The sequence below is a fragment of the Sus scrofa genome, chromosome 9, assembly GCF_000003025.6.
Source record: "Sus scrofa isolate TJ Tabasco breed Duroc chromosome 9, Sscrofa11.1, whole genome shotgun sequence".
Taxonomy (NCBI): domain Eukaryota; kingdom Metazoa; phylum Chordata; class Mammalia; order Artiodactyla; family Suidae; genus Sus; species Sus scrofa.
Window position 1 is genome coordinate 2,539,425 of NC_010451.4, and position 16,051 is coordinate 2,555,475.

At 47.4% G+C, this 16,051-nt stretch overlaps 1 protein-coding gene across 1 annotated transcript; it reads right to left on the reverse strand.

Annotated features, from left to right (window-relative positions):
• NLRP14 (NLR family pyrin domain containing 14) lies at nucleotides 3,114-11,006 on the reverse strand. Its single transcript, XM_021062311.1, is given in 6 exon segments — nucleotides 3,114-3,740; nucleotides 3,743-3,894; nucleotides 3,896-4,685; nucleotides 9,560-9,631; nucleotides 10,713-10,896; nucleotides 10,899-11,006. Coding segments are annotated over 6 exon segments (1,899 nt in total). The 5' UTR covers nucleotides 11,004-11,006; the 3' UTR covers nucleotides 3,114-3,144.

Here is a 16,051-nt window from a genome sequence, read left to right on the forward strand (position 1 = left end):
CACACCATGCATGAAAATAAACTCAACATGGCTGAAAGACTTAAACAGAATACAAGACACCATCAAACTCCTGGAAGAGAACATAGGCAAACGCTGACATCAACCTTCAAATGTTTTCTCAGGTAAGTCTCCCAAAGCAATAGAAATAAAAGCAAAAATAAACCAATGGGACCTCATCAAACTGACAAGCTTTTGCGCAGCAAAGGAAACCAAAAGGAAAACAAAAAGCCAACGTACAGAATGGGAGAAAATCGTTTCAAATGATGTAACTGACAAGGGCTTAATCTCTGAAATATACAAATAACTTATACAACTCAACAGCAAAAAAAGCCAACAACCCAATTGAAAAATGGGCAAAAGACCTGAATAAACATTTTTCCAAGGAAGATGTACAGATGGCCAACAAGCACAGGAAAAAATGTTCAACATCCCTGATTATTAGAGAAATGCAAATCAAAACTACCACGAGATACCACCTCACACCTGTCAGAACGGCCATCATTAATAAGTCCACAAATAACAAATGCTGGAGAGGCTGTGGAGAAAAGGGAGCCCTCCCACACTGTTGGTGGGAATGTAAATTGGTACAACCACTATGGAGAAAAGTATGGAGATACCTTATAAATCTATACATAGAACTACCATATGACCCTGCAATCCCACTCTTGGGCATATATCCAGACAAATCTTTTCTTGAAAAAGACACATGCACCCGCATGTTCATTGCAGCTCTGTTCACAATAGCCAGGACATGGAAACAACCCAAATGTCCATTGAAGGATGATTGGATTAGGAAGATGTGGTACATATACACAATGGAATACTGCTCAACCATAAAAAAGAACAAAATAAGGCCATTTGCAACAACATGGATGGAACTAGAGACTCTCATACTGAGTAAGTCAGAAAGAGAAAGACAAATACATATGATATGACTTATATCTGGAATCTAATATACAGCACAAAGGAACCTTTCCACAGAAAAGAAAATCATGGACTTGGAGAATAGACTTGTGGTTGCCAAGGGGGAGGGGAAGGGAGTGGGATGGAGGGGGAGCTCGGGGTTAATAGATGCAAACTACTGCTTTTGGAATGGATTAGCAGTGAGATCCTGCTGTGTAGCACTGGGAACTCTGTGTAGTCACTTATGATGGAGCCTGACAATGTGAGAAAAAAAGAATCTATACATGTATGTGTAACTGGGTCACCGTGCTGTACAGTAGAAAAAAAAATTGTATTGGGGAACTAACAATAAACAAGATTAAAGAAAGAAAAATTTCCAAAGCCCGTTCAAAAAAGGCACATTATAATTTTTACTTTTTTGCTGTTCTTATTTTTTGGGGGGGGGCCACACCTGCAGCAAATGGAGATGCCCAGCCTACAGTCGAATAGGAGCTATAGCCTCAGGCCTACACCACAGCCGCAGCAATGCCAGATCTGAGCCGCATTTGCAACCTACACTACAGGTCACAGCAATGCTGGATCCTTAACCCATGGAGTGAGGCCAGGGATGGACCCCTCATCCTCACGGATGCTAGTTGGGTTTGTTTCCACTGAGCCCCCGTGGAACCCCCTGCTGTACTTACTGACTGCTTTTCCATTGGTCCATAAAATGGTCACGGATAAAATGAGGAACGAGACAGAGTCCTGCTCTTGCGGAGTTTACCGAGTAGTTACGTTGTAGAAAAGACATCACCTTAACGTCCCTTTGAAAACCCTGGGTTCTCGCCTCTCCTATCTTCACAGGGATGAGATGCCCATACAACAGAGGGCAGGGGAAGGTGGCACAAAGACTGGCAATGCAGCGGCCAGGATGCTGTCCTAACACATCATGGCATAAAATACATTATAATGTCCTCTGGTCCATCAATAAAACCCTGAGGTCAGAACGAAGAAAACTGATGGAGGTGATTACTCACAACTCCTCAAGGACAGCAAAGGTCAGAGCATCCCCACCTACACTCCCTGCACCCACGGTTCAGAGACACATGAAACAAATGTTCTTCTAAGGGGACAGGATCGTATGTAGCGGCCCAGGGACAGCCCAGGTAAAGCTGTCCCAATAAGATGTGTGACCTCAGTCAAGTTCCACACCGTCTGGATATCACAGCTTTTTCTAATAAATAAAATGGACTATCGGGAGCCTAAATGGGCTGGGACTTAAGACTGCTGGGTATGTGTGAAGCAAATGTGAGCCGTTATTTGATGTGTGTTTGAATCAATCATTGTACACTTACTTTCTAGGCAAACTTTTCAGCATCTCAGTCTTACGGTCTTTCTTTTTTAAGATGATAAATCGAGATACGGTTTTGAGCAGCATTCAATTGGATAACATGTTAAATATCCCATGGATTATATTACTGTAATAAGCCTCTATTGTCATTAGCCCTCAAGGGATGAAATCTTCAGCTAATTCAATTCTCCCCCCAGACTTCGATGGGTGGAGTCAGAAAAGGCCACTCAAGGAAGGAGAAATATGTGCAATTAAAAATAAGCATAAATAAGAAAATCACAGGCATAAAATGCTGAAGGTTCATTTGTTCTCTCAAAACCTCCACTCAGCTCCTACCCTTTCTCACCCACTTCAGACCCTCTCCGTTTAGGTGTAGAAGGGCTGAGACCTTTCATCCAGAGGCCCACCTGCGTCCAGGCGACGCAGGTCAGTAGGACACAGAGAAACGGGCCCAGACAGACGACCTGGATCCCCCAGGTCGAGCAGGAAATTTCTGGTCCCTATTCCTCTGGAGGGCATTATTTTAAAGAGTTAAATCTTAGACTCTAGGGGGTGGACACCTCGCAGCTGTGAGTGCTGACAGCTCTCCGCCAAGTCCCTGTCTTGGGTCTGCCCTCAGGCCAAGAGAGCCACTCCGGGCAAGTTTAGAGCCACTCCGGGCAAGTTTCTGCGTGTTCCCCACCAGGAGCCGGGACTGGTCCACAAGGGGCTTCAGGGCCTGGGCTCCCTGCCTCAAGGCAGGACAACCCTGAAAGGCCCCCTGGCTCTGGGACTTCAGTAAACAAGCCCTCTCCTCCCTCTGACAAAATCGACCCCCTTCCCTCCGTCGCAGGGCCTCCAGGGGACCGACTAACATGCTTACCCAGTCTCAGCTCGGGAGCTCCAGGGTAACCTCTTCCCGAGGACCACAGCTACGGACAGGTCAGTGGCCCGTAAACGCGGCGGTGCTCGAGGCAGAACGAAGACACAAGCAGATGGAGTTCCTTCCGAATATTAATGACGACCTTTTGGAAACACCTCATTGCCTGGCTTACAAATGCTTCATCTTGCGTCTCGTGCAGGCGGTAAAATAACTCCGGAAGCACCAGATGCGAGGGCAAAGGTTCGCTGTTTGCCAGTCTCTCCAGCCACTGCAGCGTCTTCCATTGCATCTCCAGAGACATTTTACAGTGAAAAGCTGCCTCCAGGTGTCTCACGCGCTCTTCATTCAAGAGGCCAAACAGAAAGCATTTCGTCTGCAGCAAGCGGGGGTGCTCAGAACTGCTGCTTTCCAGGAGCAGCTCCAAGTCTTCCGAAGACTGAAGGCAGCTGTCCCTGGCGCCCCAGCTGTCTTGCAACATAAAAAACATGGCTGCAAAAAACTCCTGGATGTGCAGGTGGAGAAACACGTAGCAGTTCTGATACCCTGTGTCCTTTCGAAGAACTTGCCTGTCCACGAAGACTGAGACATCCGATCTCGCTAAGCCATGCTGTCCGAGATGTTCCTTGTAAAACACATACGTCATGTCCATACTCCTCTGGCAGCCAGGTGGCACAGGCTCATCAGCTGGGTTTCGCTGGGGAGAGCGGGCGAGCCTCCGCCTGCCCCTGTCAACAGGCTGGAGACGCAGCAGGCAAAGGGAGCTGGGGTCGTCCTGCAGAGCACAGTGACGTCATGCCCTCTCCACCTGCTGCTCCAGACATTCACAGAGGAGCCGGCACACGAGGGGGGCTCTGCACATGCGGAAAAGCGCCTCGTTGTTTTGGAGGCAGCGGCACGCCTGCAAGGCCCACTGCTCGTCTTCAAAACACCGATGGATATGCCTCTCTCTTGCATCCTCGGACATACCCGGTAGCCGAACAGAATGCTGACGCTTCAACACAAGCTTTAGTTTGTCACAAGCTGTGAGTTTCATCGTCACCAACAGGGACGACTGGGGGAGCATCACTTTTCTCAGCAAACTACTCATGAGGAAGGACACGGGGTGCACCTGGGTCCAGTCTTTGCACAGCACACACTCGGGCTCCTCAAAGGCAAAGTTCAGTTCGTCGAAACCATCAGTGACAAACAGGAGACCACTCGGCTGGGACAAAACCCTTTCAATGGGGCCTTCTGAGCTGGGCCAGGCTTTGGAGATCATCTGCGCGAAGCTTCTCTCTCTCAGCTGGTTGACTTCTTTTGCATCGAGATAAAAGACGCAGGTGAATTTCTGCTGGTAGAGACGGCCCCGGGCCCAGTCCAACATCAGCATTCGCGCCAACGTCGTCTTCCCGACCCCAGCAGCTCCCTGAAGGACCACCGTCTGCGGCTGCTCACCAGTCCTGACATCCTCATCCAACAAGTGCTCCAACAGTTCCCGGCCTTCCCGAGCAATCTCATGACAGACGTTTTCAGAGGCTCCAAGCCCACGGCTCTTCTCCAATAGGATGCAAAATTTATCCTTTATCCGATTTCTGTATTCTGTTCCACCACCTTAGTCAGGAGGCAGCCAGGGGAAAAAACAAAAACCAAAAAATACATGATCAAAATAAACTCTATGATATGCAATGTAAAGAACAGGACATAGTGGAGTTCCTGTCGTGGTGCAGTGGTTAACGAATCCGACTAGGACCCATGAGGTTGTGGGTTCGATCCCTGCCCTTGCTCAGCGGGTTAAGGATCCGGTGCTGCCGTGAGCTGTGGTGTAGGTTGCAGACGCGGTTCGGATCCCGCGTTGCTGTGGCTCTGGCGTAGGCCGGGGGCTACAGCTCCGATTCAACCCCTAGCCTGGAAACCTCCATATGCTGCGGGAGCAGCCCAAGAAAATGGCAAAAAGACAAAGGAAGGAAGGAAGGAAGGAAGGAAAGGACGTAGAGTAGGACCCAGAAGCAATGCAGGCTAAAATCAAAGTGCAATGGTCTAGATGTGAAAAGAACGCACATAAAGATATGCCTGTAGGTTTAAAGCCTACATTGGGAACTGTGAATAAACAGAACTGATAATGCAGAAATTTATTTATTTAATTTTATTTTTTATTTATTTTTTTCTCACCGTACAGCAAGGGGATCAAGTTATCCTTTCAGCAAAAATGTATGATGGCGGAAAAAATTAGACTCTTCCTAGAATTTTTTTTCTCTTGGACTTCTACTCTAGCAGAAAAAAGATGCTATGTGTAGGGAACAGAGTCATCATCCGGTAAAAAGAGAACAGAGGCAACGACGATCAGGAACGGCCAAGAGGACCTGCAGACACATCTGAACCTACACGTCAAAACTGACCACTCTGCGCAGATACAACGTTCAAAGAAATGAACAGCTGCAGAGCTTCTCCCCAAGGAGTGAGAGGGCTGAGCCCCACACGGAGCTTCCCAGCCCGGGGGTCCTGCCCTGGGAAGATGAGACCCCAGGACGCCAGCAGGGCTTGCCTTCCAGAGAGCCAGAGGGCTGCAGGGACCACAGACCCTGCTCTCAAAGGGCGCACACAAACCCTCACCCCTCCAAGACCCCGGGTAGAAGCAGTAATTTGAAAGGAGCTTGGTTAGACCTAGTTTTTGATCTTGGAGAGCCTCCCACAAGGCAACAGGGATGCTCCCTGGGGATACACATGGCAGCCATTCTGGGGGTCCTCCTTCTACCATGAGGATACTGGTGCTGGCGAGCATCATTTTGGAGTCCTTCCTCCAGCCCATCAGCACCAGGACCCGGCGCTGCCCACAGGCCAAATGGCACCAGTCCTGGGCTCCCTCAGGCCAAGCAGCTAATCATATGGGGACACAGCTATACCCACAAGCAACCCGAGAGAAGCCACACACACACCCCCACCCCCGGAGCCTGAGCACTTCTAGAAGATGACACAAACAAATGGAAAGATACACTGTGTTCACTGAATGGAAGAATTACATTGTTAAAATGATCATACAACCAAAAGCAACCTATAGATTTAATGAAATCCCAGTCAAAATATCAATGGCATTTTTCAGCAAATTAGAATAATTTAACATTTATCTGAAGGAGTTCCTGCTGTAGCACACTGGCTTAAGGATCGGCATTGTCTCTGCAGCAGCATGGGTTGCTGCTAAGGCACAGGTTTGATCCCCAGCCAGGCATAGGAGGTTAAGGATCTGGCATTGCTGCAGCTGTGGCTTAGATTCAAGCCCTGGCCCAGGAACTTCCATATGCTGCAGGTTGCAGCCAAAATAAAATAAATAGTCAGATAAGTAGATAGATAAATAAATAAAATTTGTCTGGAAAAACAAAAGACCCCAAATAGCCAAAAGTATCTTGAGAAAGAAGAACAAAGTCAGTGGTATCACATTCCCTGACTCCAGACTATACTACAAAGCTATAGTAATCAAAACAGTATGGTATTAGCACAAACACAGACACATAGAACAATGGAACTGAACAGAGAGACCAGAAATGAACCCATCCTTGTATGGTCAATCTATGACAAAGGAGGTATGGACATACAGTTGGGAAGAGACAGCCTGCTTAATAATGGTGTTGGGAAAACTGGACAGCAGCATGCAGAAGACTACTTTCTCAAAGCATATACAAAAATGAACTCAAAACAGACAAGCGTAAGACCTAACGCCATGAAACTTCTAGAGGAAAACACAGGAAGGATGGTCTCGGACATCAGTTTTAGCAATATGATTTGGGATATGTCTCCTCAAGCAAGGGAAACAAAAGCAAAAACGAACAAACGGGACTACGGCAAACTAGAAAGCTTTTGCCCTGGAGAGTATTATGCTAAGTGAAAGAAGTCAGAGAAAGATATGATATCACTTATATGTGGAATCTAACAAAATACAACTAACGAATCTAATTGAAAAAAAGCAGACTCACAGATATAGAGAATAAACTAGTGGTTACCAGTGGGGAGAGGGACGGGGGGGAGGGGCAAAATGGGGGTAGGACTAAGAGATACAAGCTCTTATGTATAAAATAATCTACGAGGATACATTGTACAAGGCAAGGAATAGAGCCAACATTTTACAATAACCATAAATGGAGCATAATTTTTTAAAATTGAGAATTGCTGTATGACCCATCTGTAACTTACGTAATATTGTACATCAACTAGGATAAAGTAAATAAATAAATAAAAGCTTCTGCACAGGGAAAGAAATGCTCAGCCAAACAAAAAGGGCACCTACCAAATGGTAGAAGATATTTGCAAATGATATATCCATTAATGGGTTAATATCCAAATTGTACAAAGAATGTGTACAACTCAACATAAAAAAAAAACCCAACTGAAAAATGGGCAGAAGACCTGAATAGGTATTTTCCAAGAGTGACATACAGATGGCCAACAGGCACATGAAAAGATGCTCAAAATCACTAATCGTCAGGGAAATACAAAGTAAAACAACAATAAGATTATCACCTCACATCTGTCACAATGGCTATTATCAAAAAGACAACAAATAACAGGTGTTGGTGAGAATGTGAAGAAAACAGAGCCCTTGGGCACTGCTGGTGGGAATGGAAGCTGGTACCACTGGTATGGAAAAAATATGGAGGGTCCTCAAAAATGAAAGAATGATCAGTCTTGGGTATTTCACTAAAGAAAATGAAAACATACTCATTCAAAAAGATATATATGTGTTTATGTTTACTGCAGCATTATTTACAATAGCCAAGATACGGAACCAACCTAGGTGTCCATCAACAGATGAGCAGATAAAGAAACTATAGTATATATAGGTTCTGGAATATCACTCAGACATAAAAAGGAATGAAATCTTACTTTGCCACAAATCTTACAAGCCAGAGAAAGAGAAACATTGCACGAGTTCTTTTATACATGGAATTGAAAAAACAAAACCAGAATAATGAATAAGCGTAACAAACAGGAATAGAGTCAGATGCAGAGAACCAACAGGTGGCTGTCGAAGGGGAGGCGGGTGGGAGGAAAAGAGAGTAAGAGGAAAACAAAAAGAAAGAAATGAACATCAAAGCACAGCCTGAAGATTTTTTTTTTTTAAGGCCACACCCTTAGCACATGGAAGTTCCTGGGCCAGGGACTGAATCCGAGCTGTGGGGGCAATGCCAGATCCTTTCACCCACTGTGCCACAGGGGGAGCTTCAGAAGCATATTTTAAAGAAGCCTGAAAAATTCCCAAGTGTCCAAGCAGAGTGAAAATACAGTTTCTACTTTGCCTAGTTAAGTCTAATTCCTTCTCAAGATTTCCTTTGTCATGTCCCTCTCAAGGGTGGCCTTCTCTGAACCCCAAAGCTAAATAGCTCCCTTTTCTGGACATTCTCAGAATACAGCATATTTTTTATTCACAGCACAACTCACAAGCTGGAATTTAATTTTTAAAGTAAACAATTCTTTGTCCTACTATGGTATTCAGTACAAACACCTAGAATCGTTCATAAACCACTAAATCATCTTAGTTCTCCCCCAGGGAAAAGCATGGTGTTGGAAGAAGTAAGATGCTCCTTCTTGTTATGGTATAATACCTAGTAAGTACGGTGCTCTACTTAAAAAATTGGGACTGTAAGTTTGATTTTTACTTCCTTCATAACACTTCTATTTATCTTCCAAATTTCCCAAAGTACATTTCTATGGAAGGAGAACCTTGGTTTCCTAAACTTATGGCCAGTTACACCACCCAAATAAACTTCCTTACACTGTATCAGAAATCAAGGTCCAAGTACGAAGTTATCTTCGAAAACACTGAATAAGAAACTTTTATTTATCAGTGCTTGGAATGAAGTGGGTTCTTAATTATTTCTTGAAGGAAACACTGGCCCATCAGAAAGCAGCAGAGCTAAGAATAAAGGTTTCTCTCCTGGTCCAGTTTTCTTTGTATTATAATTCCATTGATATAAACTGGATTCTACTATACAGAACTCAAAACAAGGTGGGGGGAGGGGTTGAAATGGTTCGATACGGCTGAGAAAACTTGGTCCCAGAAATTGCATTTTATGAAGACTAGTTGGCCACCAGACCAGAACCCAATTCCAGCATCATTCTAACAGGAGGGAAGAGGTGCAATAAGCCAGATATTCACTGCCTACTCAGGGAGCTTGCTGTCCATAAAATAAGGTATCAAGATACCTTTGTTTGCCAGACTCTCAGCTTCTGACTGGGAATTTTTAAATGCTGCTCTTTGGAGGCTCTGAATTAACTTGGTCCTGTTTCTGATTCTGTCCAGAGAGCCAGCTCTGTGGACTCTTTTTGAATGACCATCACTGAACAAGTAGGAGGATTCTGAATGACCATCACTGAACAGGTAGGAGGCTGTTACAAGTTCACAAGGGTGGAACTAGGGTCCCTTGGGAGACGACCCTCCCCCAAGATGCTTCAAAAGCTCCAACCCCCCAAATCTGGAGAAAAGCCCATCTGCTTACCCTGCACTGCTTTCTGATCACCTGGTACCTCTCTGGCCCCGGTGTCCTCTGGTCTTGTGGTCTGGGCTGTTTCTGCAACAGGTTCCAACAAGATCATGAGATTTGACCCCCAACAAGGAGAGTCTGGGGACGGCCAGATCAGGAGCCAGAATTGTCCTCAGTGGTCCAGTTCTGGGATCGCCTGGGTTTAAGAAGACCAGGGCCTCTGTTGAGGCTCAGACACCGCCAGCTTAGCTGGGGGGGACGTGATGCGGTGTGCAGGGCACTGAAGCAGGGCACTCTGGCCACGCCGCCCACCCTGTAACTCTAAGACAAGCGGGCTGGTCCAAGCCTCAGTTTCCTTGTCTACACTGACCTCACAGGAATGCGGTGAGGCTCAAAGGAAATAATGGATTTAAACTTCAGTGCTGTAAAGCCTTGGGTATGAGTAAGGGTTTTCAGATGTCTATAGATTTCACATCCAGCAATGACTAAAGATACTATTCGGGTTTGAGTCCTTTAATAATTTTTTGCCCATTCCTCATATTTCAGCAAAGATTTAAAATTATATTCAAGAGTCCTTAAAATTTAGCTTAACCCATGACTTTATTTGTAGTTTAGGCAAAGGAACACTAGACGGGACAATTCTTATAACTCGATCCCTTGAATCATTCTCATTGGTACAAGATGGACAAATTACCCCCCATTAAGAATGGAGGCTCGGAGTTCCCATCGTGGCTCAGTGGTTAACAAATCCAACTAGGAACGATGAGGTTGCAGGTTCGATCCCTGGTCTTGCTCAGTGGGTTGGGGATCCGGCGCTGCCGTGAGCTGTGGTGTAGGTCGCAGACGCGGCTTGGATCCCACGTGGCTGTGGCTCTGGCATAGGCCGGTGGCTGCAGCTCCAATTTGACCCCTGGCCTGGGAACCTCCGTATGCCATGGGAGTGGCTCAAGAAAAGGCAAAAAGACAAAAAAAAAAAAAAAAAAAAAAAAAGAATCAAGGCTGGACAAGAGAGCTCAAAACCTTCTGGCCTGCTCAGTGTTCCTCAAATGACCCAGCGAGCGCCCACTGTGTCCCAACCATGACTGCATGCCCAAGTCCCTTTCACAGACCCGACGGGCTTCAGGAAGCCCCTGCTGCCCGCCCCAGCTGTGTGTCCAGCATCACTCACAGTTGGCCTCTGCTTTGGCTCTCCTACACAGATCCTTCAGGTCCATCTTGTCAAAGACTTCGAGAGCCACCGCCCAGGCCTGCTCTCCGGGGTAGTACTTGTTCATCAGGTTCGCCGAATCCTCCCGCCTGGCCTTCTTCACTTCCGACCACGGCATCCTGCACGGCGCAGGTGCCAGGATCTCACTCTGCAGAGTGACTCGAATGTACGCAAGTCCTCTTTGTTTAGCGCCTCCAAATGCAGCAGCAGCCCAAAATCGGAAAAGGAGGAGGAAGACGGCGAATCAGTCATCTTGTCTGTGGATCAATATTTAAGCTTCAGTCGGGAAAAATAATCAAACGCACATGCGATGAAGGGGACCTATGGAAAAGGTCGGAAAGTGGACCACATCAAAGCACAGAGTCACTCGACGCGCTTGCACAAGCCCCCTCTGTGGGCTCAGTCGGGACTCGTGTTCCCTGAACTGTGCTTTCTGTCCTCACAAACGTTCCGCTGACACTTCGGAGCTGTAAGAAACGAAGAAACGCAGCTACCCGTCCTCACGCTTCAGCCACGTGAGGACGGGAGAAGTGACAGCAGAGGGCTGTGGCGTGGACCTCATGAGGGCAAGTTCAAGACCTGGGGTTGCCGAGGGGGAGCGGGAGGGAGCAGGCTGGCCGGGGCGTTCGGGGTTGGCAGATGCACACTACCCCATTTCCCGTGGATAAGCAATGAGGCCCTGCTGTACAGCACAGGGAACCCGATCCAGTCTCCTGGGACAGACCATGGCAGAAGACAGCGTGAGGAAAAGGAGCTATACACACGTAGGACTTTCTCCCACTCGTTCTCCTCTCCTGGGAACTGGTGAGCCAGCAGCTGCTTTAGGGTCCTCAGTTTGTTTTAACTGCACTGCAGAAATAGTCTCCACCACAGATTAGGCTCTGACCCAAACAGAAGCCACGGTCGGTTTTAAAAAGAAGCAGAAGGCAGGCGAAGGGAGGCGTGAACGGATGAGGAGGTTGAATTTAACACGTACACCCTACACATAGAAGAAGGATGACCAACAGGGACCTGCTGCGTAGCGCAGGGATACACACTCTATTTTGTAATAGCCTACAAAGATTCTGAAAAAGAACATCTATGTATTCAGCTGTATGTGTGCATATTTATATATGCATAAGTATATGCAACTATATATTAAAAACTGAGTTGCTGTGCTGCAGGCCGAAATAACACGATATTGTAAATCAACTATACTTCAGCAAAAACGTATTCATTAAAAGAATAAAGAACTAAGAGTAAAGGAAAAAAGAAGCAAAAAGGAGGCGACATGAGGAGACTTCAAAGGAACGCTGACATCTCTCCAGAGCATCCAAAACTCGGCAGCAGAGGCGAATGTGCTGCACAAGAGCAGCCCGCCGCCTCCGCCCAGAAGCGCACAGTCCTGGCCGCGTGGGGGCCGCTCCTTTCCCGCTCCTTCCCCGGAACAAAGGAAGGGGGCTCTAGCCCCGTCTCTGCCGCTCAGCCCCTCCTTCCCCTGTGACCCGGATCTCAGCAGCATCAGGAACTGCTGGGGACCTACCCCCGCCCCCCGACACGGCCCCTTCTCCAGCCTCAACGTCCCCCTGTCCTCTAGGTGGTCTCAGCAGCATCGAAACAGGCCCGCGTCCACGTCTGCCTTTTGCGAATGTCCCTTTTCTCCGCAGCCCCCGCATCATCTTTGGAGTCCAATGTCCTCACTCCGCCACACGTCTCCCACGGTGCCGTCCAGCTCGGGCACCCGCACGTCCACGGGGATAATGCCTGCCAAGGGTCACCCTGTCACAAAACCCAACAGGCAGGCATTTGGGGGATTCGACGTGCACATCCGCAGGTAGGAAAAAACAGCAGCACCCACCTGTGCAAGGACTAGGAGACAACGCCTGCACCCAGCTGACAGGCTGCGCTGCCCAGGCGCCTGCTATTTCCACAACGCCTCAATTCTTGATTTCTGCCTCCCCTGGGCTCTCGTAATAGCCTACGTGGCCTTCATTTTCTTCCCGCCCTTCGAGGTGCCCCTTTGCGCCCAGATCTCCAAGGTCAGCATCCTACGGGGCTTCTATTCCGTGAGACCTGCGATTCTCACAGACAGTACAATCTGCTGCGGTCTCCTTCCCAAAGGTTCTGTGTTGTTCTTGAAGGAACGTGGTTTTTTCACTTTGTGGTCTTTTGTTTATATTTTTGGGAAGAGGAAGCTATGTCTGGTGGTGCTCCTCGTATAGGAGGGCATTCGTAAATTCCAGAACGTTCTGAACGCAAATGGAAGTCCAGGATTTATTTTCATTTGCAAATTTATGTGTGTAAAATTTCACCGCCTACAGTTACGAGAGGATATTTTTTCAAAATAAATCATTCCGTCAGTACCTGTTAATACGCAGCATTTTTGCTGAGGATCTGCTGTGACGGACTCTTTACGAAACGTGCGTCCAGTCCCAACAGCTTGGCTTTTCTCCACGTTTTATAGATAGAGGGGCTCAGGAAGTAAGAAGCTTGCCCAGGATGCAGCGTTGGCAAGCAGCTTCTCGGACTACGAAGCTCCTTCTCTTTCCACGGGCATGACCCGCCTTTCAGCTTCCCTTTATTGTCCCAGGCTCCGGGAATTCAGAGTAAGTGACACCCGTGTGGCCACCCTCTGAGAGCTGGCCCCGTGCTCAACACCGGGCTAGAGGCAGCCCTCTGAGGACAGGACGACACTCCTCCGAGCTCCAGCGGTTCCAGAACACAAAGCAAGGGGGCTGCATGTCCACAGGAGGTGGCGGTGCGAAGGCCGTGGAGAAGGGATTACATCTCATCTTGCAAACGGGACAGCCCCCCCTATTCCTGCCCGACGCCCCGTCTTGGCCCCTTAGAATCTCCCACAGCAGCTTCTCAACCTCACCTACGAGCATCTCTTGCCAGACGCTTCTCTATTTGGGGTTAAGTGGACTGACGGATGTTGAGGGCATCCCTAGCCTCTACCCGCCACATATGCAACTAGAACCCCCATCCCCACACAGGTGACAAACCAAAGGTCTTCAGACGTGGCCAAGTGTCCCCAAGGGCAGCAGACTGCGCGGGGGTGACCCCAAGGCCAAAGCCTTATCCTCCACCGCTGCTGACACAACTCATCAGCCGTCTGTCTCCATGATATTACCAAAACAAATCTAAGAAAAAAGCATTCCCGTGAGCTTTTAATGTATGGAAGCAAAAAATATCATAATTGGGAGGCAAACATTCAGTGTAGGTTATGAGGACAACTTATAAGCCATTTAGACAAAAATTAGCACCTCACAGAATAAACCTCAGATACAATAAATCAGTAATTTTCCTTTTTTTTTTTTTTTTTTTTTTTTGTCTTTTAGGGCTACACCCGCAGCATATGGAGGTTCCCAGGCGAGGGGTCGAATTGGAGCTGTAGCCGCTTGCCTACACCACAGCCAGAGCAACTCGGGATCCAGGCTACTTCTGCGACCTACACCACAGCTCACAGCACTGCCAGAGCCTTAACCCACTAAGCAAGGCCAGGCATAGAACCTGCGTCCACATGGATACTAGTCAGATTCATGCTGCTGAGCCACGACGGGAACTCCTAAATCAGTAAGTTGCTACTACTTCAAACCAGAGAGGGGAGAGCAGAGGTATTCGTGACGCCTCGGGAGAGGAGGAACTTAGCAGCCTGGGCCCAGTGAGGGACACGGTGGAGAGTCAGGATGGAGTTAGGAATTACACTGTTAACTATGTGGAAATTAAAACCTCTTTGCCTTAGGAATTCAAACACAAAAGAGAAACCCAAACAGCCGATGTTTCTAGGGAACTTGACAAAGGAAGCCTTGACGTGTAGGAGTTCTCTTGTGGCGCAGTGGGTTAAGGACCTGGCACCGTCAGTGCAGCGGCTTGGGTCGCTGCTGTGGCTCAGGTTCCATCTCTGGCTCAGGAGCTTCCACTCACTGAGGCTGGGCCAACAAAACAAAACCAAACAAACAAAGAACCAAAAAAAAAAAAAATAGGGCCAAGTGTCCATTAGTGAAACCGCTTTGGAACCCCTGGCATTAACCCTGAAGTTGGGGGGTACTCCGACCCAGACCTTGATTTCTAGCACCGTCCTCCAAGGGGCCCCTTGGAGAAACGACCCATCGAGGGCTGGGGCCGGACTACAAGCCAAGCCCAGAGCTTCTTTTTGCGCCAGAAAGGCAAAGAATGAGGTATGTCAAGAGACACAGAAGCCAACCGGATTATAATCTCAGGGATAAAGCAAACATCCCAAAGTCCACACACTGATACAGACAAAGGACGGAATGAATAAACACATGGGGAGAAGAGGCATCTGCCGGAGAATTCCAGATGCTTTACGCAGCTATTCCCTTCTCCAGCAGCGGGAGCCGCCCTTCGTGGTTCACCACGTGGAGAAACCTGACCAACACTGCCTGAGCCCGGCCAGCAAGGCTAAGGGCATCAGTCAAAAGGCGTGGCTGACAGTAGGCACCACTGATGAGACTGGCATGCGACCCCTGTGATAGTCTTCCCCCAAAGCCACAGTCCCAGCACGGGCCAAACCCAAAGTGAAACGCGACGAAATACCCGACCGGTACCCCTCAAAGCGGTCGAGGTCATCAAAACAAGGGATGACTGAGAAACTGTCCCCAGCCAGAGGGGACCAGGGACACAAAACAGCTGAACACACATGGTGTCCTGGAGAGGATCCGGAGTAGAAAGAATACTAGGAAAACCAGGGTGAAAGCGGAACCACGTGTGAATTAAGAGGCTTAATTAACTACCGCAGTTGTTGCAAATAAACTACAGGAAGACAAGGTGGTAAAAACAGGGAAAATTGGGTAATGGGTTTTAGAAGCTGAAGCTCTGAGAACCGTACCTCGGTAAAAATAAATCCGACATTTCCATGTTTATTTAATTTACATATACTGGACCATATTTAATTTTACATAAATGCTTGTTTTATAATAAGCAATCTTTTTGTTTTTATTTGACTTAGCTCTCCCACTAAAAGGAACCCCTGTGAAGAACATGCTTCTACCTTACTGCATTATTAAAAAATTGCTTTCTCTTTTCCCTATTACTTTTGGGAAAATTTAATTTTCCATGCCTTCTTTCCCTAAAAGGCCAAATGATAAAGTTGAAATGCAAGTCTCCTTAAGTAACAACTACTAGGGAAAAGGTATCTCTGAAAAGACCCCACAAACCCTTGCTGCTGGAAGGAGAGGCACAATTCTTCATTAAATGAATCTCTTAAGGTGCAAATTAGAAGACACTAATAAACTACCCATCTTGTTTTGCCATCCAATAAAGAGACCTGGATGAGAACTCTTTTTCTGTACATCTAAAGC